General features: G+C 36.7%; 1 protein-coding gene across 2 annotated transcripts in view; it reads right to left on the bottom strand.

Annotated features, from left to right (window-relative positions):
* Positions 1–1,216: 1,216 nt before the first annotated feature.
* Positions 1,217–22,671, bottom strand: part of fstl1b (follistatin-like 1b) — a 59,403-nt gene continuing 37,948 nt past the window's right edge. The window contains exons 3-11 of one of the 2 annotated variants that reach the window (XM_051119249.1): positions 18,144–18,248; positions 14,984–15,113; positions 13,732–13,764; positions 13,064–13,194; positions 9,058–9,176; positions 7,869–7,981; positions 5,289–5,399; positions 4,895–4,983; positions 1,217–3,164 (exon numbers count right to left, since the gene is read on the bottom strand). In XM_051119249.1, coding sequence (XP_050975206.1) covers positions 3,123–3,164; positions 4,895–4,983; positions 5,289–5,399; positions 7,869–7,981; positions 9,058–9,176; positions 13,064–13,194; positions 13,732–13,764; positions 14,984–15,113; positions 18,144–18,248 — 873 coding nt within the window. In that variant the 3' untranslated portion in view covers positions 1,217–3,122. The remainder of the gene's footprint in view (positions 3,165–4,894; positions 4,984–5,288; positions 5,400–7,868; positions 7,982–9,057; positions 9,177–13,063; positions 13,195–13,731; positions 13,765–14,983; positions 15,114–18,143; positions 18,249–22,671) is intronic. The other variant, XM_051119248.1, reaches the window with a different exon arrangement.

Genomic DNA, 22,671 nt, shown 5'->3' with positions numbered 1-22,671 from the left:
CTTACCCATCTGTTAAGTTTAGCAAACACAAATATCTAAGTTGTTATTTAGTACAACTTAATATTTCAAGTTTATTAAACTTATTTGAGTTGACTGAACTTAAAATTGTAAGGTAGCAAGGTAACAAATTATTTTAAGCTGACTCAACAAATTGCATTTTTTATTTTTTACAGTGTAAACTTGACAAAACATCCCATGTTTTGGTAGTGACTGCACATTTTTGGTAGCGACCACATCACATTACAGAATTTTAACTTGCATACTAAAACACTGCTAAAACTAAATTACTTATATATATACTTAATATTTAAAATACTTAATATTTAGTTTATTTCCCCCAAATATGAGGATTGTGTGTTCCCTGTCACTACTGAAACAATGCTGACATGTCTTGGTCGTGACTCGTGACTGTTTCGGTAGTGACGGTTTTAAACTAAACCTAGCTCAAAGGTGCTAATCAGCACATGGTTAGCTAGCACAGTTCTAAACAGTGTTACACATAATTAAACTAAATGCTATGGAATAACTCCCAAAAAAGTGTGTTTGATTATAGAAAAAAGTTGTTCGGTAGTGACATTTCTAAAAAGTTACACACAGATTTTTCAGACTTTTGGACACATTTACCTCAAAATGATGGGGCTTATCTACTCACACCTTGTAGCTATTAGAGAGAATAACACATAAATACTTCCTGATCATAAATGTAGGTGTGTAGTTAAAAAGTCAGTCTTTACATAAAGTTTCATAATTTATAAAGACAATATTAAATAAATATTTCTGAACTTCACTTTTTAAAAAAATCAAAAAGGTACTTTTAAAAACAATGGAAAGAATACTAAAATTATTTAAATATCATTTTCATAAGTTGAAATTTAGGGGTTAGGGTTCGGGACAGCCACCTCCTAATTGAAAAGCCCAATAGATTATGATTTTAAATATATTAAGCTTTCTGATATTTTAAATATTATTGTGGGTTTCAATAGATAATAGAAGGATCTTAGTAAACACTTAAGATTTGAATACTTGAATGCTTTTTAAATGTGTGTTTTTTTGATTGTGGGACAGCAGTTTGAACCAGTTCTGTAATGACCCATATATGTCTAATGGCACACCTTTCAGGCCTGTTCACCCTCACTAAAATTCAACAAACTAAAATTGAAAACTGTACTTAAACTTCTGCCTTAAACTTTAAAGTGATGAAAAAGTGACTAATCAGCAGTGATTTGATGGCACTTTATTGACCATTGAACTCATCTAATTCCTGTTGTAAAGACTCCAAAACCGAGTAGAAATGATAAATTATGACAAAATAAATGGATTAACACAAATACATTAAAACATAATGAAATGTCTTTTTAAACAAATCTTTGAGCAAAAAATGTCTCTCATGTAACCATTTTTTACGATGTCTTTTGAATTAAGGAAATATGTAATCCACATACAAACTGGTTTTTAAAACAAAAAAAAAAAAAAAAAAGTAAAATCCACATGAACGATCATAATACATTTTTGTGAGTCTTATCAAATGGTCATACCTTTTATTTTTATTATTACATTAGCACAAATTACATTTCAAATAATAACCAGAGATGTAAATATGAATAAAACAGAGCAAGGGTTTTACAATAAAAGGTTTTAATTCTGCCCCATTGAATAAGACAATCATACAGACATATAAAAGGCAATTGCTAGTTGTCTACCATAATACTGGAAAATTCATGTGCACTGTGTCCTATATTAGGTGGTTTATACCTACAGAAGAAGCCACTTCATCCATGGCACACTGTTTGTATATATAAGGCACTCATTACCACAAAGGATCCGTACTGTTAGTGGAATTTAGTGGACATTAAACAAACTAACACACACTCACACAAACACACAAATGCATTTTGCACACATACACACAAATTCTCTTAAGTGGGTAAGAATGCAACTACACTACAGAGGCAATAGCGACTCTAATCCTTCTCTAATTCTGACAGTTATTTTACGTAACAGGTATAAAGTAGTTGCTGGGTCCAGAGTAGTGGTATACCTGGAGGTTTTCGTACAACAATTTAAACATCCTAAACATCAGGCTTTGGTTTCAGATCACTCCATCTGTACTCAGTCCCATCTTGGAGAGCCAAACTGCTCTCTTAGTTTTTTACAAATCTGGCTTGTAAGTTCATTTTTGGTAGGACTGAGCACAGTGTGAGAGTTTCAGCATGAACTGCCTCTAGCAACTAACATAAATACAAGCTCAAGCGCAGCTGTTTTCTACTAATGGAGGTGATCTGCTCTAATCGAAGTCGCTCATGAAAAAGCATGTTTGTCAAGTAGCAATAACATGGTGGGTTGGTTTTCCCATAATGATATTAAAAACCCTCTCACTGAGCCACACTGTCTCTGCTTCTACTGTTCGTGTCCTACCGAGCGTAATCTACCGTCGAAAGCCAGAGAGCAAAGCAGCAAACAGAGGAATACTAACATTAGCACCTTTACGAAAGGTCTCAAGACTATGACTGCCTTCAAGATGAGAGTGAAAGAGAGAGAGGCCATGATAAGCTTCATTTAGTTTGCATTTATATCCGTCAAGCTCTTTCTAGCGTGTCGATTTTTATCTGACTGAAGGATATATTTTGTTCTGAAGCTTGATGGATGAACCCGTGTTGTTTTGCTCTCTCAGCATCACTCTCGAACCCCTTCCTATTCTTTTTTCTTCTTCTATTGCCATTGTCTCAATCAAAAAAAAATACATATTTCCACATATAACTGTAGATAGACGAACAAATAAATGGTATAAAGAATAATACATCAAATCAAACAATAGTGAATAAAACAAGGGCCCCTGTTACAAAGTGCTGAGGCCCGTTTGGAGTGACACAATCAAACAATTTACAGCACTCGAAGACACACAAACGAACGTACAAAATGGTGAAAAGCTATGTAGAAAAGTAAACCATGACATACAATAACCAGAGAATAGATGCGGTATGGATAGCAATAAAAGTAATAACCTATCTATAGAAAATGGTGTGATTCTTCCATTAACAGTACATAATGTCAGGAATCCTGATTGTGATCAGTAGGAGAGGAATTCGTCCACGTCATCTCCCTCCTCGTGTCTCCGTCCTGTTTTAGACCTCCTTGGTGCTGGCCTTCATCTTCTCCACAGTCTCCTGACGGAGGGAAAAAGAGAATAAATCAGTCCAGGTTCACTGTAAAAAACTATTTGTTGAGTCAACTTAAAATTATTTGTTACCTGGCTGTCTTTAAAATTTTAAGTTCAGCCAACTCAAAAACGTTTAGTCATTTTGAAATGTTAAGTTGTACTAAGTGACAACATATAACCAAATTTTTAGGTTAGTCAACTTAAATATCTAAGTTATGACTTTTTCAAGTTGACTGAACTTATTTGAGTTGAATGAACTTAAAATTTCAAGGCAGCAGGCTAACAAATTATTTTAAGTTGACTCAACAAACTGTTTTTTGTTTTTTACAGTTTTGTAGGTTCTGCCTCAGGCTAACACACGTACAGCGGCAGCTTGTATTTTACACTGAAAATCAAAAAGCAGTTAGTAAAATGACATGTAACAGCCTATGAGGATCCCCACCTGCAGTTTACAGACCTCTAAAAAGAGTATTAGTCAGTTGAACTGACAAACTATGTCCTCCCTCAGGCTCAGGGAAACATGTCTTGACTTGAACTAGCTGGTTATGGAGTTTTGTGTCAATGATATCTACACACACCACTTACTCTATCAGTGGCATCATTTTATGATTTATGTCCTTGTTTTAAGAATTAGCATATGCAGTAGTGTGAGAGCATAACGTTCTCCTTAAATTAGCAAGCTCCTGCTTTTACTGAGGTATTTAGTGTTGGTGTGCCTGCATAGTTTTATGTAAAGTGATAAACACTAAGTAAAAACACATTTTCTGTATGCTGTCTTATAGGACATGTTATCTAAAATGTCGTTCTTAACCCGTAAGACCTTCGTTCATCTTTGGAACACAAATTAAGATATTTTTGATAAAATGAAGAAATTATGTTTTTTGAGGAAAACATTCCAGGATTTTTCTCCATATAGTGGACTTCAATGGTGCCCCCAAGTTTGAACTTCCAAAATGTAGTTTAAATGCAGCTTCAGACGGCTCTAAACGATCCCAGCTGAGGAATAAGGGTCTTATCTAGTGAAACGATCTGTAATTTTAAACAAATTGACAATTTATATACTTTTTAACCTCAAACGTTCATTTTGTCTGTTCTCTGCGATGCACATGCGAACTCTGTGTAATCTGGTTTAAGACAGTTAGGGTAGGTCGAAAAACTCCCATCTCATTTTCTCCTCCAACTTCAAAATTGTCCTACATCGCTGCAGAAGTACTGACCCAGTGTTTACAAAGTGAACATGCAAAGTAGATCAAACGGCCTTTACAAAAAATGGTAAAACAGCGATGTAGGACAATTTTGAAAATGAAATGGGAGTTTTGAGACATACCCTAACTGTACTGGACCCAGATTACACAGAGTTTACATGTGCATCGCAGAGACAAGATGAGCATGTGAGGTTAAAAAGTATATAAATTGTCAGTTTGTTTAGAAAACGACTGATTGTTTTGCTAGATAAGACCGTTCTTCCTCGGCTGGGATCATTTAGAGCCATTTGAAGCTGCATTTTGGAAGTTCAAACTCAGGGCACCATTGAAGTCCACTATATGGAGAAAAATCCTGGAATGTTTTTCTCAAGAAACATAATTTCTTTACGACTGAAGAAAGAAAGACACAAACATCTTGGATGACAAGAGTAAAGTAAATAATCTGTAAATGTTTGTTCTGGAAGTGAACTTCTCCTTTAATTTGTAATACGTGAATAACATTAATTAGCTGCAATGCAGTCAGTCAGCTGACCTGATGCTTGTTGAGTTCAGCCACACGACGGGTCCATTCCTCTTCGGTCATCTCCTGATCCCCATCAGTGTCAATAACTGGAGTTTTCTCTGTGGAGTGAGTCAGTCTCATTATCATTTTAATATAAAACTGAATCAGTACTGCTCATGTGGGGGAAAGTGGGGTAAGATGTTTCAGCCCTTTTAGAAACTTTCTTGGAATCTCTCTTGTGTTACTTTATCACATTTTTGACAAGTCATATTTCTATGGCTTGTATTATTTATGCTTCCCGAAATATATCTTGACATCCAGAAATATAATTAGGTCTCAAGCTTTCACCTTGACTAGAGATCAAACTGGCATAGCTTACCCCGTTCTCTCCTTTTCTATCATGATTTTGGTGGTTTAAACTCACCATCACAAGTCATGGCAGTGCAGACCCAGTTTCCACATGCACAGACGCAGCGGTTGCACTCCACCTGCGTCTCGGCGCCGTCCTCATAAGTCTCATCTTCTAGAGCACACTCTGTAATAACACACAAACCATAACCAGGTTACTAAAATAATTTTCAAAATAAGTTACCAGAAGGCTACAAAAACTTGTAGCTACTGATTAAGAACACTTACACTACCAGTCAAAAGTTTTTGAACAGTAAGATTTTTAATGTTTTTAGAGAAGCCTACATTTATTTTTTTATCCAAAGTGCAACAAAAACAGTAAAATTTTGAAATATTTTTATAACTTAAAATAACAGTTTTCTATTTAAATATGTTTTAAAATGTAATTAATTCATGTGATCAAAGCAAATTTTTCAGCATCATTACTCCAGTTTTCAGCGTCACATGATCCTTCAGAAATCATTCTAATATGCTGATTTGGTGTTCAAGAAACATTTATTATTATTATTATTATTATTATTATTATTATTATTATTATCAATATTTAAAACAGTTGAGAACATATTTTTCAGGATTCTTTGATGAATAGAAATATCCACAGATCAGCATTTATGTGAAATAAGTATTTTTGTAACATTATACACTATACTATTCAAAAGCTTGGACTAACTAGAAATTAATACTTTTATTTAGCAAGGATGCTTTAAATTGATCAAAAGTGATGACAAAAACATTTATAATGCTACGAAAATTTCTATTTCAGATAAATGCTTTCTATTCATCAAAGAAACCTGAAAAAATTCTACTCAGCTGTTTTCAACATAATAATAATAATAATAATAATAATAATGCTTTTGAGCAGCAAATCATAATATTACAATGATTTATAAAGGATTGTGTGACTGGAGTAATGATGCTTAAAATTCAGCTTTGAAATCAAAAAAATATATTTTAAAATGTATTCAAATTAAAAAACAAAAACAAAAAAGACAGTTATTTTAAATAGTAAAATTATTCACTGTTTTACTGTTTTTGCTGTACTTTGGATCAAATAAATGCAGGCTTGGTGAGCAGAAGAGACTTCTTCTTCTTCTTCAAAAAAAAAACCATTAAAAAACTTTTGACTGGTAGTGTAATTCCATATAAACTGAGATGAAATCGGGAGAAGCTGTATAAACATGAATTGCAACCAAATACTGTTTGCCTGTGTCCTAGATTCCCAAATAGTAAACAGGAAATTACTGTGGTATGACTATGCTGCTACAACCATCCAGGAGAAACTAGGGTAAATGAATATGACCGAAATGTGCAGTTCTCAACCATCATGGCAAGTCAAATCAGAAGCAAAAACCAAGACATCTGCTTCTGATTCTGATTTAATATGATACAAAAATGCTGCATATGAATGCAGACATCAGAATTTATAAATGTCATATATCCTTCTTCAGATCTGTCTATTTTTCTCTAGTATGTCCTTTTTATATCCTGTGCCACACAAAAGTTATGTTCTGAACAGTGTTATTTTAGGATTGTTTATATGTTATAGTATATATTCATATTTTAAATGAGCTTTACTTTTATATTTTTAGTTTTTACTTTATTTTAGGTTTTGTTATATAGTAGTTAGTAGTTTGTTGTATAGTATATAGTAGTTTGTTATATAGTAGTTTTGTCATGTGATTTTGCCATTTTTGTTTTTTAATATCTTTATTTAACTTCCATTTATTTTTATATTTTAGTTTTAGTAATTTTTAATTTTGGCAAAATTTGTAATTTTGTTTGCACTTTAGTTTAGGGACCAATTCTCACTATTAACTTAATTTCTCACTTATTACCATGCATATTACTAGCTGTTTATTAATACTAATAAAGCACATATTAATACTTTATTCTGTATGACCATATTCTGGATCCCTTAATCCTACCCCATAACTAAACTTAACAACTACCTTACTATTAATAAACAGGAAATTAGGAGTTTACTGAGGCAAAAGTTGTAGTTAATAGTTAGTTAATAGCGAGAATTGACCCCCAAACTGAAGTGAGACCCTAATTTTATTTCTAACAATCATATTTCAGCTGTATTTCAATGACCAAAAACATTTTTTATTAGTTTAAGTTTGAGTCAACAGCAACAGCACTGGTTCTGAGTTTGAATGTGTAAAAGTTGCTTCACATGATGCCAGAGAAAGCAGCTCCTCCCACTGAACTTTCACCCAGTTCTGCATGTGGAGCCTGAGGAACATTCTGTGGAAGAGTGGAAAACCCCGCGTTCACTCCCTCTCTGCCTCACAGAACTACAATTCTGGGAAAACTCTGGAATGTAACTTTGAATATAAGAAGAATCTTCAATATGGCAGCAAAACGTCCAACTCTGAAGGATTTACAACTGCTCCTTCAGTGTAAAAAAGCACCATGGCTTTGTTCACATTATGCAAGTGATATAATCGTTTATTCACATATGTGGTTTGAATTTCAGCTGTCATTTGTTTCTGTGCTGCTCAGAGTTTCTGACTTTTGCTCGCTGGCTCAATAAAGACTTTGCTCAATAAACTCCATGCTGGTGCAGACAGAAGCAAGACGGACAGAGACTTACTCTTTTCAGGAGGGTTGAAGCCAGGTTTCAGGCAGTTGAGGAACTCATCAAAACTCAGTTTCCAGTCAGCGTTCTCATCTGAGAGCTCAATAAGAGCGTCCACACAAAGGCTCCTGTGAGACACATGGAGGGATCATTTGAACATTCCTTTCAGAACAAAACATTTCATTTAGAGTTAAAAATACGAGTCTTATTTGTGTTTTCAATACACTATCTAGCTAACCGGATATGCAATAGTGCACAGCTGTGCAGTCAAATGTTTGCTTGGCTTTATCAGTGTTTGAATATAGAGTTTTTTGCCCTCTGGCTCATCCTGACAGACAGATGGACACAGTAAACTCACATAACCTCTACTGTGAGAGAAACAGGAAGAAGTCCAGTGTGACAGAGATGATTATGATGATTATAACTGGTTAAAGGGATTGTTCACTCAAAAATGTAATTTCGTCCCTCATTTAGAAAAGACAGTATTTTGAACTACATTATAGCCTCTCTTTTGCATTCCTTTGAACAGATAAAATATTTGGTTATTCTTGCAAGCCAGCATATGTCACAATTAGGGCTGGCAAATGATTAATCATGATTAATCGCATACAAAATAAAAGTTTGAGTTTGCCTTATATATGTGTGTGTACTGTGTGTAATTATTATGTATATATAAAAAAATACAAGCACAATCATGTATATATTTAAGAAATATTTACTAGTATATGTAGTTATTATAATTTTAATAGAATTTATATTGCGATTAATCGCGATTAATCGTTTGCCAGCCCTAGTCACAATAGACCACATTTTGTAAACTACCGTTCAGTATTGGTGCTATCATCTTATGCTTACCAAAGCTGCATTTATTTGATCAAAAACATAGTAAAATGTTTTACTAAAAACAGTAATATTGTGAAACAATACTACAATTTAAATGAAATGTTTTTTATTTGAAAATATTTAAAAATGTAATTTATTTCTGTGATGCAAAGCTGAATTTTCAGCATCATTACTCCAGCCTTCAGTGTCTTATGATCCTTCAGAAATCATTCTAGTATGCTGATTTGCTGCTCAAGGAACATTTCTGATTAGCAATGTTCAAAATAGTTGTGCGGCTTAATATTTTTGTGGAAACTGTAATACATTTTAATTTTTCAGGATGACTTGTTCTTTGTGATTGTGTGACTGTGCGTGTGTTAACCTGAGCAGGCGGTTGTTCTCCTCTTCAGCGTAAGAGTTCATCTGAACGGCCGTTTCGTTGTGCTGAATGAACTTGAGCAGCTCTGCAGAATCCAGCTGAGAGTCTCCATTATCATAATTCTACAAGAGACATAAAATGAAAAAAATGAATTTTTGCACACTTCAGTTTTAGTCAGGTAGCCGTTTCAGTGGGGTTACTGTTTGTATGTCATTTGAAGAGAGGAACAGGAAATGAGATTGAAATGGGACTGGGATTGTGAGGCGCAGCAGGCGCTGAGGTCATCTGCTCTCTGTGCAGTTTGCTCTGAACAGGTAGTCTGATAACTGATGTGTCTGATCATTTCAGCTATTTACTGGGTTATCTGCACATGTGTGTAGGACAGCAGGTCTTGAGAAGATTGTGTGCTACAATATATTGACATTTTCACATTTCCAGTGTTCTCAGAATAAGAAGTCGTCATATTTGGGGAAACATCTATATAGTGGTGAAAAAGCCATGGCAATGTTTCTATGATTTTACAAAAGAGGAAAAACATAGAGACACTGATTACATGAGAAAGATGTCAGATACATGTATATTTCTAATGTTAATAACATATATATATTTCTAATGTGAATAACTGTGGAAATCCCAGTCTGTGAAAAGGATCCATAATGACAAAGATGAACAGGAAAATCTTCAATTTATGAAGACACATAGACCAGTGATCATACATAAGCTACTTTGAAACTTACACATCATGCTCTCGGTTTAATCTTATCTCAACCGTTTGTCAGGAGACTGTAATCTGCCTGGTACAGCTGATTTTGACATGTTCACCAATAAACAAAAGGTAAAGGACATGTTCATGACTGAGTCAAACTTTCAGGCCTTGTTCTTCTCCGTCAACCGGAGGAACGGTTCACCTAAAAATTACAATTCCACCATCATTTATCGCTTCAAACCTGAAAATGACTTCTGTGGATGACAAAAGAAGTCTTTTGTTTAATGTTTCAGCTGTGTTTTTTAATACAATAAAAGTCATTGGGGTCCAAATCAACATTTGACCTCAGTCACTTTCATTGTATGGAGATCTTTTTTCATTTTCCACAGAATAAAGTAAGTCATACATGACTAGAATATATCAGTATATAATGACAAAAAATATTTTTGGGTGACCTCTCCCTTTAAATACTTTAGAGAAAGATGCCTAACAGATAAAAGTGATCTGACCTGCATATGGATTATTGGTTTGGTGATAGTGTTCAGTCAGATATATGGATTGTGCTGACAACTGTACAGACTTGTTCATCAGCTGAGTGTCACAGCTCACAGTGCAAAGGTGAGCTAATATTGAAACAGACTGATTCATCAAAAAAGCATGAGTGCTTGCATGACTGCTATACAAACAGAAGTCATTTTAGGTGTATTTTACATGCCTTCGGAGGCTGTCAGAAAAATCATGTGGCACGTCCTGAAGGCACTTTGAAGAGCGGCAGGAGGCCGCAGTGATTGCCTGGTGGAGGGTAATATACACAAAGCCCTGACGATGAAGGGACCAAACCAAATGAATGCTTTTATGCTGCAATAAATGTCAATCCTTTCACTGAAATACACTGAAGACATTTCAGTCAGACATCAAACATTTGTGTTTGTACATTTATATTTGGAAACCAAAATGGTCATGTATCATGTTCCGCTTCTCTTATGATGTTAGTAATTCTGCATATTGTTGTACTTTATAAGTTATTTTAAGAACATTTCTTAAATGTTGAAAGGAACCCTGGGTATTAAGACTTGTGTGGGTTAATATAGCAAAAATGATGTCTCTTACTGAAAAATGTAGTAAAAGCAGTAGATTTACATTATTTTAAAAATCCACATAATTTTATACATATTTTGGACTATGGGGGCACCATTATTTTGATGACGAAATGGCTGCACTCTGTGTGCTACTGGTGTTGCAACTCGGAGTGCACAACTCCGATATAAATAAAATCCTATAAAATCCTGATATGACGCCACACAAGTAGACCACAACTACTGAAAGAGCTTACAAATGGCAGAGACAAGAAACGCTAGATGCCATCCTGGCAGGATGTAAACATGCTGACGCTTGTCATGACGCCGCAGCCACTGAAGGAGTTTCTCAGCATTGATTTCACTCGATATCCATCGCCAAGCTCTTTCAGTAGCTGTGGTCATCATATTATTTTCTGAGTTGTATTGTGGTAAAAATAGCAACAGGCAGCGCCAGTAGCTCACCGAGTAGTTTAAAATATGTATAAAACAATGTGTATTTTTATGTACAAAAAAAAAAAATTGTAATGGGTATATTTCAGTAAGAGACTGAAATATAATGCTATATTAAGCCATACAAGTCCTAAATACCCGGTGTTCCCTTTTAAGCCAAGACATCCAGGTGAACAATGTAAAATAGGGTACATTTTTTTACTAAACTAATACACACCACCATAGTTCCCGAGTTGACTAATTACATTAAGAATTTCAAAACTTTTTGAAATAAAACTGAATAAATATGCAAATGAAGCATTATTTAATTAAATATTCACTAATTTACATAAAGGTCAAACTGAAAATCTAAACACTTGATAAAGCCTCGATGAAGCCAAAATAAATCAATTTGCACCATGTTTTCAGAAATAAAATATTAATGTCAGGTGAATGATGAACAAATCCAACTGTAAAAACCTTAAATAAACCGGAAAGAATGGGGCAGGGGAGCCGGTACCCAACTGTGCTTTTTTTTTCTTTACTTTTTTTTACTTTACTCTCTTTATAATAACAAAAACATCAAAAAGAGAGTCCAAAACTCTCAATTTCAATGTTCTGAACAATAGGGCCCTACAATCTTTTTCTTTCTTTATTTTCCTGAAATTTTTGTAAACATTTATTTACATTAATTAAACATTTATTTATTTTTAATCAAATTAAAATTAAACCCTTTTATGTTTGGCAAACAAACAGAGGTTTACTGTTAACATTAATACATGCAAGAAAATTTGTGTGAATATTTTGTTCAAAAAAGTTTTAATAGTAATTGTAGAATTTTTACATTTAAGTAGTTAATCTGGTTGTAATAATAATTTTTATCATTTCATTTTTTATTTAAATTGGCCAGAAATAAACATATATAAAGACATACGTTATACCGTACAAAAATAATACAAGAGTAATACATTTCTACTTTTTATGAATGGACTTTGTGGAGGAGAAATTATAGACGCATGTCCCCATAGAGACAGAAATGACATGCCGTCATGTAAATAAAATAAATAACATAAGAACATGTCATTTGTTTACTAATAGAACAAAGTACAGATCTGTTCTATAGGAAATGTAATCTTAAATTATTGTCTTAATAATCTTAAATTATAAATAGTTGTGATCTAGTGCTATATAGAAAATAAAATTAAATATAATAATTAACTTGACCTTCAAGGGGGGCCGGGGGTGCCCCTAATATAATGGCAGGGGAAACACTGTCAGTGTATAAAAAAATACATATATTCTTGAAAAAAATGATACTTAAAATATGTATTGTAACTGAAATTTACAGATACAAATAGGTAAATATAATAAACACTTAAATATGTATTTTACATGTTTAACTCTAAAACAACACCAGGGTTTTCAGGTTTTCCAACCAAAACTGCCCAATTGCTACTTAAAACTAGCTCATTTCGGGTTGGTCCCCTGGTAAAAACGTGCATTTCGGGTTGGTCCCCCGGTAAAAACGTGTTCCAGGGTGTAAAATACACATAAAAAATACATTTCGTTTAACCCGTGGACATGAAAAACTACCCGTGGCAACAGTGTTAAAGTAGCTCAATTCTGTGGGAAAACCACAGACCTGGCAACACTGAACAACATGCTATACAAGACAAATAGCCCAAAATCTTAAAACTGACAAGTGCATTAATAAGCAATGTTTTCGCCTGGCTTAAAATACTCTACTATACAAATTATTGCTGGTTTAATATTGTAAATGACTGTCTGCACACACCTTGAAGTACTTGAGGAGGATATCAGTGAAGTTGGAGCCCTTGGTGAACCAGCCATCTGGAACAACCTCTGTCTGCAGCCAGTCGATCACACGTCTGCGCAGCTCATTACGGTCAGCAACATAACACACAACTTCAGACATCACACACACACCACCAGACAGGATGAAGAGGATAACATTTAGAAAGAAGCACAATGACACGAGGCAACACATATCACTCATGATAATGGATGTTTCCGATTTAATGAATGCATTTGTCCTTTTGAGTTTCAGCAACTTGTCCTTGACAAAGAACATTTGATTAATGACATCCATCTTGCGGTACATCTTGAAGATGACTTTTTAGAAATGTCTGGGGGTTTGGCAATGATACCTTCTCTACAGAGTTCTCTACAGAGTACATACAATAACCTCAAGCTCCAAATACTATAACAACATAAAAATGGAAAAGACTAAATGGTAAAAACTGGGTCATAAGAGGTTAAATGCATTTTCTACATCTAAACAACGTTGTGCACAAGTAATTCCTTTGTAGCGGGTCTGCTCGCTGTATCTACGAGCTCATAATAAGTTGGTAATTAATGGTAATCTGTGCAACATGCAGATAAATAGAGTCATCAGAGAGCCATCTAGCTTGGCTCTGAGCCAACAGCAATAATACAACTCACCTGGGCTGGCCGCGGCTTTCTCATGCTTCTTTTCTGTAAGAGACGCGATAAATAAGATAAACGTGAGTGGTGTGATATCTCACAGGTGAACAATCTGCATGTAATTCTAGCTGAATCTTCCCTTGGTTATCACTTGAGCAGCCCCTTGCATCAAATATAGATAAGAGGTTACAGTGTCACCTTAAACATGTCGCAATGTCAGAATATTAGGGTCAAAATAACATGATATCAGAAGAAGACCCGGGTTTGACTGTATGTTCAACGTCCAATGATCCAACACTCTCTGCTGAGATGGTAAGTCTAAGAGGTCGACTGATGAATACAGTGCTAAGAGTTAGAGCGAATACCCTATTCCAGTCAGATAAACTGTTCCCAACAGATCTTAGGAGGTGGATATGTCTACATGAATTAACACATTACGTTCCTTTCTTTTTTATTTTGCTTATCCTCTATTAAAATGATTTCTGAAAGATCATGTGACACTGAAGACTGGAGTAATGGCTGCTGAAATGTCAGATTTGCATTATAATTTGAAACATATGCAAACATAAAACAGCTATTTTAAATTGTAAAGATATTTTACAATATTACAGCTTTTATTGTATTTTTGACCAATTAATGCAGTCTTTCTGAGCTTAAAACACTATTTCCAAAAACATTAAAACATCCTAATGCCCTCAAACATTTGAAAAGTAGTGTATATATATGGCCATTATAATGTAATAGACAAAATCATCACTGCTGGTCTTCAGTTATAATTAATGTTTACATTAATACCTTTACACCAATAAATGATTAAATGAGCTGTATTAATTGCATATACTACATGTATGTAAGTATATGTGCAATTGCAAAATTAACTATAATATTGTGATGTCCAAAGTACTGTGCTGGTTCGAAGTTTGAATTATAGAGCAGTTTTATACTATTGAGTTTATTTTGTGATGTTGTTCTCATCATTTTTGTCCAGAGTTAAATTTTTAAGCATAAAGGTTTAAACTTGCTCTGAAATTATAATAAAAAAATATCAATTATCACTGCAAACACCCTAGGGATTGACTGTTTTATAAAGATTATATTGTATCTTTATTATATTGCACAGTTTTGACAAGTGTTGATGACGTTATCTATGCACATGTAATAATTTCTACAGGGAGCAGAAAATAAGTCTGTATCAGCTTCTACTTCATTTCTATTCAGACTGCATGCCTGCAATTCATTCCTGTTCTCCTGCATGTTAGTCTCCACACACCTTTGCAGTGTCCGTCATGGGCTACTTGGATCTTGAGTCCAGTTAGGCAGGCGTCACGGTGCAGCTCGCAGTGGTTACGGTATGTTTTTCCATTACTGCCACACACTGAGCGCTTATGAGGCTTGCATTGCTGCAGGACAACACAATATACTGTTAACAACACAACACAACAATTTAAGCTATTACCTATTAACTGCCACCATTACACTATTAACTGCCAAATTAAAATCTGAACATTGCAAGCAAGAACAAATGTATACATATATATGTAAAAAGGACACTGTGGCTGTCATTTGATTTTCCTCTCACGCCTCTGGTTGAAAGCTGACATTAAGCCTGTAATAAAATTAAAGCTTGGGGCCCGGCTGGTGGCGGGACAATGGGGTGAATGTCTGTGTGTTATATGGAATAGTTTTACTGCATAATCTGCTGAGCTGAGTAGACACAGAACATGGTATATTCAACACACAAGACCCCAATCCCACACACACTACTGTTATTGTATTAATGTATTTCACATTTTGTTTAGAACATTGTTCAGAACAATTCTGACTTTAAGTGTAACAATAAAGCATCAAGAGCCACACCAATATAGTATTTGCTATGATGGTGAAAACACTTTAGGAAAAGGAAAAGTTTCTAATGGTGAGGATTTATTGATTGTATTAAACATGCACAGTGTACTTCAAATCTTAAAAGTACAGTATATTTTTAAACAACTGTAACTGCAGATAATATAAACTGTTTCCTAAAACATTTAAACGCACTTTGTAATAGTACCAAGCTAAAAGCTTTACTTTCTAATTTAAATCATTGTTTTAATAATCTATTTTCATGTTATAAAGAACTATTTTGATGTGTTAACACACTAAAACATATAAGGTACTTGATCATAATTTTACTGTAGTGTGTTTAGTAAATATACTATTTTGTAAATGTAGTCATTTAAATGTACTAGGTTGGAACTTCATAAATGCAAATGTGTAATAAAAAATATATTTAACTACACAACAAACACGTTTCAATAGAAATGACATAAAAAAAAAATATATTTTAGTGTAGCGTCAATTTTTGGCAGTACATTTGGCAGTACACTTTAAAGATATTTCAAAGACATTTTAAATTACATGTAAAGATACTTAAGTCCTACTTAAAGGAACACTTTTAATTTTTTTTTGGAAAATTGGCTCATTTTCCAATTCCCCTGGAGTCAAACAGTTGAGTTTTACCATTTTCGAATCCATTCAGCTGATTTCCGGGTCTGGCGGTAGCACTTTTAGCATAGCTTAGCATAGATCATTGAATCAGATTAGACCGGTAGCATCTCGCTCAAAAATGACCATATATAATGACAATATTTTTCCTATTTAAAACCTGACTCTTCTCTAGTTACATCGTGTACTAAGACTGACGGAAAATGAAAAGTTGTGATTTTCTAGGCTGATATGGCTAGGATCTATACTCTCATTCTGGTGAAATAATCAAGGAACTTTGCTGCCGTACCACGGGTGCAGCAGGCGCAATGATATTACGCAGCGGCTGAAAGTGACCAGCACTAAGTTTGTGTAGATGCAGAGTTGCAGCCGGCAGAGTTGACGGCTTCGTAATATCATTGCGCCTGCTGCACCCATGGTATGGCAGCAAAGTTCCTTGATTATTTCGCTGGAATGTATAGTTCCTGGCCATATCGACCTAGAAAATCACAACTTTTCATTTTTCAAAAAAGTGGAGTGTTTCTTTAAGTATACCAAAAAGCACTCATAAATTCAAATAACTGCATTTAATATAGCTTTAAACTATAATGCATTTGAATTTATTTGCAGTTAATATGCATTTAAATGTCTAAAAACATTACATTCAGTTTGCACTTAAAGTTCACTTCCAGAACAAACATTTACAGAAAATCTTCTCACCCCCTTGTCATACAAAATGTCTTTCTTTCTTCATCAGTCGTAAAGAAATTATGTTTTTTTAAAGACAACATTTCAGGATTTCTCTCCATATAGTGGACTTCAGTGGTGCCTGTGAGTTTGAACTTCTAAAGTGCAGTTTAAATGCAGCTTCAAACAGCTCTAAATGATCCCAGCCAAGGAAGAAGGATCTTATCTAGTGAAATGATCTGTTATTTACTAAAAAAAAAAATTGACAATTTATATACTTTTTAACCTTAAATGCTCGTCTTGTCTAGCTCTGCGTGAACTCTTGTGTATTCTGGTTCATGACAGTTAGGTTATGTTGAAAAACTCCCATCTCATTTTCTCCTCCAACTTTAAAATCGTCCTACATCGCTGCAGAAGTACCAACCCTGTGTTTACAAAGTGAACATGCAAAGATCAAACACCCTTTACAAAAATAAGGTAAAACAGCAATGTAGGATGATTTTGAAGTTGGAGAAAAAAAATTAAACAGGTGTTTTTCGACCTACCCTTACACTGTCTTGAACCAGAATACACAGAGTTCATGCAGAGCTAGACAAGATGAGCATTTGAGATTAAAAAGTATATAAACTGTAATTTTTTTTTTTAGAAATTGACCAAGCGTTTTGCTCGATAAGACCCTTCTTCATCAGCAGGGATCATTTAGAGCCCTTTGAAGATGCATTTAAGCTGCATTTTGGAAGTTCACCATTGAAGTCCACTATATGGAAAGAAATCTGGAAATGTTTTCCACAAAAAAACAATTTCTTTACAACTGAAGAAAGACATGAATATCTTGGATGACAAGGGGGTGAGTAAATTATCTGTAAATTTTTGTTCTGGAAGTCATCTTCTCCTTTAAGTATAGATTTAAATTTTATTATTTCCATGATAAATATGTCTGTTTTTGAAAGTAGGCTAAAATGTACTTCTTTTCAGGTTATTCAGTGTTTCTCCAGTCATGGAAAACCACAAAATATCAGAGAACTTTAAAACCTTTGAAAAATCACATCACAGAACTTACTAAAAGTCATGCAAATTTCTTCATTTTTTCTAGATTTACTCCGCTTTAAATATATAATTAGCTAGAAATTGCTTTTCAGTAAGCGCATTGACTGCAATCTTTCAAAAATGTCTACAGTTCTTCACATCCGAAAGAATAAAAGTCAAGGAAGTTCACTAGTCAAAAGCCTGCATATTTCTTCTAGAAGGTTTTCTTGAGTTTCTCTGAAAAGAGGCCTTACCTCAATGCACAGACAGCTGGGCTCTCCTTTCTCATTCACGGCACACTCTCTCCCAGCACCGCAGAACACATTAGCACACACCTTTGATTTGCTCTGAGCCTCCTGCTGAAAACACAGAAATAAACACCATAAATAAAACACAAACAGTCTCACAGCTGCAAACTCTAATTAGGTACTGAGCAGAAGGAAAATAAGTTCATCTGTGCACATACAGACTCTCACCACCAGAGGGCGTCTGCTGCAAACGTTAATCATTTCAACATCTAGATTTGGTTGTATACCCTTCTCTATATTTGGCATACATAACGTACACTTCTCACAAAAGACCGTCTGTAAAGGATGTTTTGTGGTTTGATCTATATTCTAATCGCCTAATGAAACCAGGACAGACACTAAACTAAACTAAAAACCTTTTAAAACAGAAACCAGCGCTGGTACAGGACCACAAATTCACTTTTACACAAACACACTTATACTTGCTCTTTCTCTCTCACACACAAACAGTGTTTCCTCGGTGTCTGGGGACAGAAGATTGATAACTCTCTCCAAAAATGGCCGAACTCTCTCCACTCCAAACACTCCTGAGAGCCTCCTGCCACCAGTTTCCCTGACAACTAGCGGTTCTCCTTGAAAACTAGGACATCTGCAGATTTGGAACAGCAACCTCTAAAACAAATGTGTGTCCCACAAGGTACAAAATGCATATCGAATATATATGTAGTACATTGGTACACAGACCAGTTGATTCACTTTCTTCTTGTCTTTTTTTAAAAACCATTTATAACAGATTTATGTACATTTAAATAAATAAAGTTTAATGACCATTTATATTATGTGTAGCCTACAAGTATTTGCTAAATGAATGCTAGCTTTATTGCTAAACAGGATAAAAATAAATAAGAGCATTAAAATATAAAACATGATAACAGATGAACAGATGGAGTAAACTAAGACTTTTAATACAAAAATAACATAATAAATAGAAAACTAAATGAATAACTAAATTATAGCTGACAATTATTAACAAGTTTATGTGATAAAATGGCAAAAAAAAAAATAGGATAACAATGTCCACAATTATTCAAAAGTTGTTAATGTATATATGTATATATATATGTATATATATATATATACACACTGCCCTCCAAAAGTTTGGAAACACCCCTGGCAAAGTGTGGTTTTGGACGATATCAGCATAAATCCTTATCATTTTTTGGTGCAAATACATTAAAGTAACTTGACATTATCATTGAAGACCAGCAATAATAATTTTAATTTTGATTACATAATAATGGCAATATATACATGTCAAAGTCAGACATGCCCCTTTGTCAGCTGTGATGCCTGGTTACTGGTTTAAACTTGGTCCAGGTTTTTAAAAGATGTTTGGGTCAGCACACCTTAATAGCTTCAACAGTTGACTGCCAATTATGTTTAGAATACAATGAATTTAGGCCCAGATTATGCAGAGCTGTAATAGCTGCTAATGGTGGATATTTTGATGAATCGAAAATGTACGTTTTTTCTATGTATAAACTGTTTATGTAATAAAATATGTTCCCTTTCGAGGAACTCGAACTGCGTCCTCTAGGGGGCGCTAGGGGGGAACGCCGTCTGCGTGACCCGTGTCTGAAGTATACATACAAAAACACCAACGGAGTTGGCCGGCGACAGCCTATGACGTCACTACCGGCGCGACCACAGTATAAAAGGGCGCCGGTAGAGCAGGACGGTCTCTTCTTCGTCTTCACTGACCTTTTGTCTGTAACCAAAGCTCGAATTGAGTGCATGTTTCTCACCAATGTTTTAATTATGGCTCGCGTGTGACGATGCGTGGTAAAGAGCAAGCGCTCTTTGCTCCCGTGGAGTTTATTGCGCTCTTTGCTTGTCTCTTGCGAGAAACAAGCACGCTCTGATACCCGCACCTATCATACGGTCCTTATATGGTGAGGATTAAGCGAATATCGGCTCTCGAGGGAGTTGAACGAGATCACCGCATTTATTGCTTGTTGCGAGAGGCAGACGCGCTCTCATACCCGCTTACACAGGGCTCGCGGGCTGTGTGTGCGGTAGTCAGCTGCGCTTTCAGCTCTCGAGGGAGTTGAATGCGATCGTCACATTCAGTACTTATTTCTTACGATGGACTGGTGTGCTCTCGTAGCCGCTTGCACGAAGCTCGCGAGCTGTGTGCGTGCGGTCGGGAGCAGCGCGTCCAGCTCGCGAGGGAACTGGATGTGCTCATCGCGATGCATTCGCAAAGGAGGGAAGCGAGTCTTCTCTATACCCGAATTTGCATGAGTGTGCTCGCCTCTCGGGCATTAACAACGCATCCGCGGCGGCGGCTCCGTTCCGCCTGATTCCCGCGGGAGTCTGGCGCGTGGGCGGAACGTGTTCAGCTCCCTAGGGGGTTGAACATATGCTGCGCGTTGCGATTGTGGTGTTAATTTTCTGCCATACTCGAGGGTATGGACAGAAAATGAAGAGGATAGTATAGCCATCTGAGGATGGTTATAGCTTCTTTGCATTATTTATGTGGTTAAGTGCAGCTATCTGAGGCTAGCTGTGTGTTAACCTGTCCCTTTCATAGAGCTGTCTATCTGAGGATAGCCAGGTGTTAGCTCGGTGATCGTTCCCCTTCCTAGGGTTTCTAAGTAGTGATCTCTTTGAGCTCCTGGTCAGGTAAGTGCTGTCTCCCCTGCCTGGGATGTGGGTAGACAGCCCATTCTTTGTGGTCAGGTCAATCGTGGTTGATTTCCCTTTTCTGTTAACTCTGTGATTGCTCCCCTTATAGGGTTTTTAAGCAGTGGTCTCCCTGAGCCCCTGCCTAGATGGTGTTATCTCCACTGTTAGGGTTATAAGTAGGTGACCCACTATGATGGTCTGGCAGTTTCTTTAGAAGGTCTTTCTGGTAACTGGAGTCAGACGTGGGAACCACGGTGGGTGAGTTTGATCCCTTATTGTGTGTCTACCATGCTGTATTTCCGGACCTGTCTTGTGCATTTCCTTTGGTAGGTCCTCTTCGAGCACCCCCCTCTGGTCTTTCACCATGGTTATGGTTTGCTTGCCTGGATCTGCCTTCGGCATATCGATTGGGAAACTTTCAGGTCCCCACTACAGCACTGCATCTAGGGCTATGGTCCTACCTTCAGGTAAGCTCTTCGGAAGTCTTTCTCGCAGGGAGCTCCTGGACATGCTTTATAGACACATGGACCTAGGCCACCTGGTTAGACCCTCTTCTGCTTCCCGCCCTAAGGGCCTTCTGTTTCTGGATTTCCACCCCTTCATACAGACCTGTTCTCATGCCATTTGGTGATCTAGCGAGTCGCACCTCCGAGGAGTGGGCTTGATCACGCTATGTCTCGCCATCTTACGAATCAGGGTCATTTCTGCGGAAACTCTCTGGTGCTCCAAGGAGCCTTTGGCTACATTGTGGCCCTTGTTCTCGAGGTTCTGCGGGCCTTGATAGAGCAGGGCCTTATGCTTTCCATTGAGATGGTAAGCACAGGTCTGTGTGGGGTGAGAATGGTTCAGGCCTCCCTTACAGGGCTCGGATGGCAGGAACCATGGAGGGGTGAGTTTGATCCATTTTTATGTCTCTAGAAACCCTTCTAGATCTGTCTATTATTATAGCCAGGTAGGAGCTTGGTGATCGCTTCCCTTTCAGGGGTTCTAATAGCGGTCTCTTGAGGCGACCAGGTGAATGCTGTCTTCTCCCTATGGTTTGGGTAGGCAGCCCATTGCATGTTCTGGTCAATGCGTGATTTACTCCCCTATAACCTTGCTTTATTATCTCCCCTGCTGGGTCATAAGCAGATGGTCGGGGTGGTTCCTCCAGGAGAACTTATGAGCTATCGGAGTCATGTGCAGGAACTACGGTGGGGTGAGTACGGCTCAGTACTATGTGTCTATCCTGCTGTATGTCGGGGTCCTGCTTTGTTGTGTGCTTCCTTGGTAGGTCCTCTTCGAGCACCCCCCTCTGGTCCTCGACCATGGTTATGGTCTGCTTGCCTGGATCTGCCTCCGGCTTTGGAATAGGAAGCTTTCAGGTCCCCACTACAGCACTACTTCTAGGGTCTCGGTCCCATCTCTAGGTAAGCCCTTTGAAAATCTCTTCACAGGGAGCTTCCGTCGTTGGGATAGACACATGGACCTGAGGCCACCGGGTTGAAACCCTCTATCTGCATCATGCCCTGAGGGGTTTTCTGCTGCTGGGGTTTCCGCCCTTTACACAGACCTGCTCCTGACAAGGTGGTGTTCTAGCGGGTCGCCCCTCTGAGGAGTGGGCCGGATCATGCTCTGTTTCGCCATCTTACGAGTCAGAGTTATTTCTGGGGAAATTCTCTGATCACGTCTAGGAGCCTCTTTCTTGGCCCTCGCTCCCAGGGTTCTGCGGGCCTTGGTAGAGCAGGGCCCTTGCTTTCCATCGAGGTGGTAAGCATAGGTCTGTGTCGGGTGGGAAGGGCATAAGCCCCCTTGAGAGGTTACCCGTAGAACAGCCTGAGGGCTGGGGATGTTGCTGCTTTCTTTG

This window comes from Labeo rohita, chromosome 9 (genome assembly GCF_022985175.1).
Source record: "Labeo rohita strain BAU-BD-2019 chromosome 9, IGBB_LRoh.1.0, whole genome shotgun sequence".
Lineage (NCBI taxonomy): Eukaryota > Metazoa > Chordata > Actinopteri > Cypriniformes > Cyprinidae > Labeo > Labeo rohita.
Note: the sequence above shows the minus strand (reverse complement) of the source record. Positions and strands in the feature narration are given on the sequence as shown.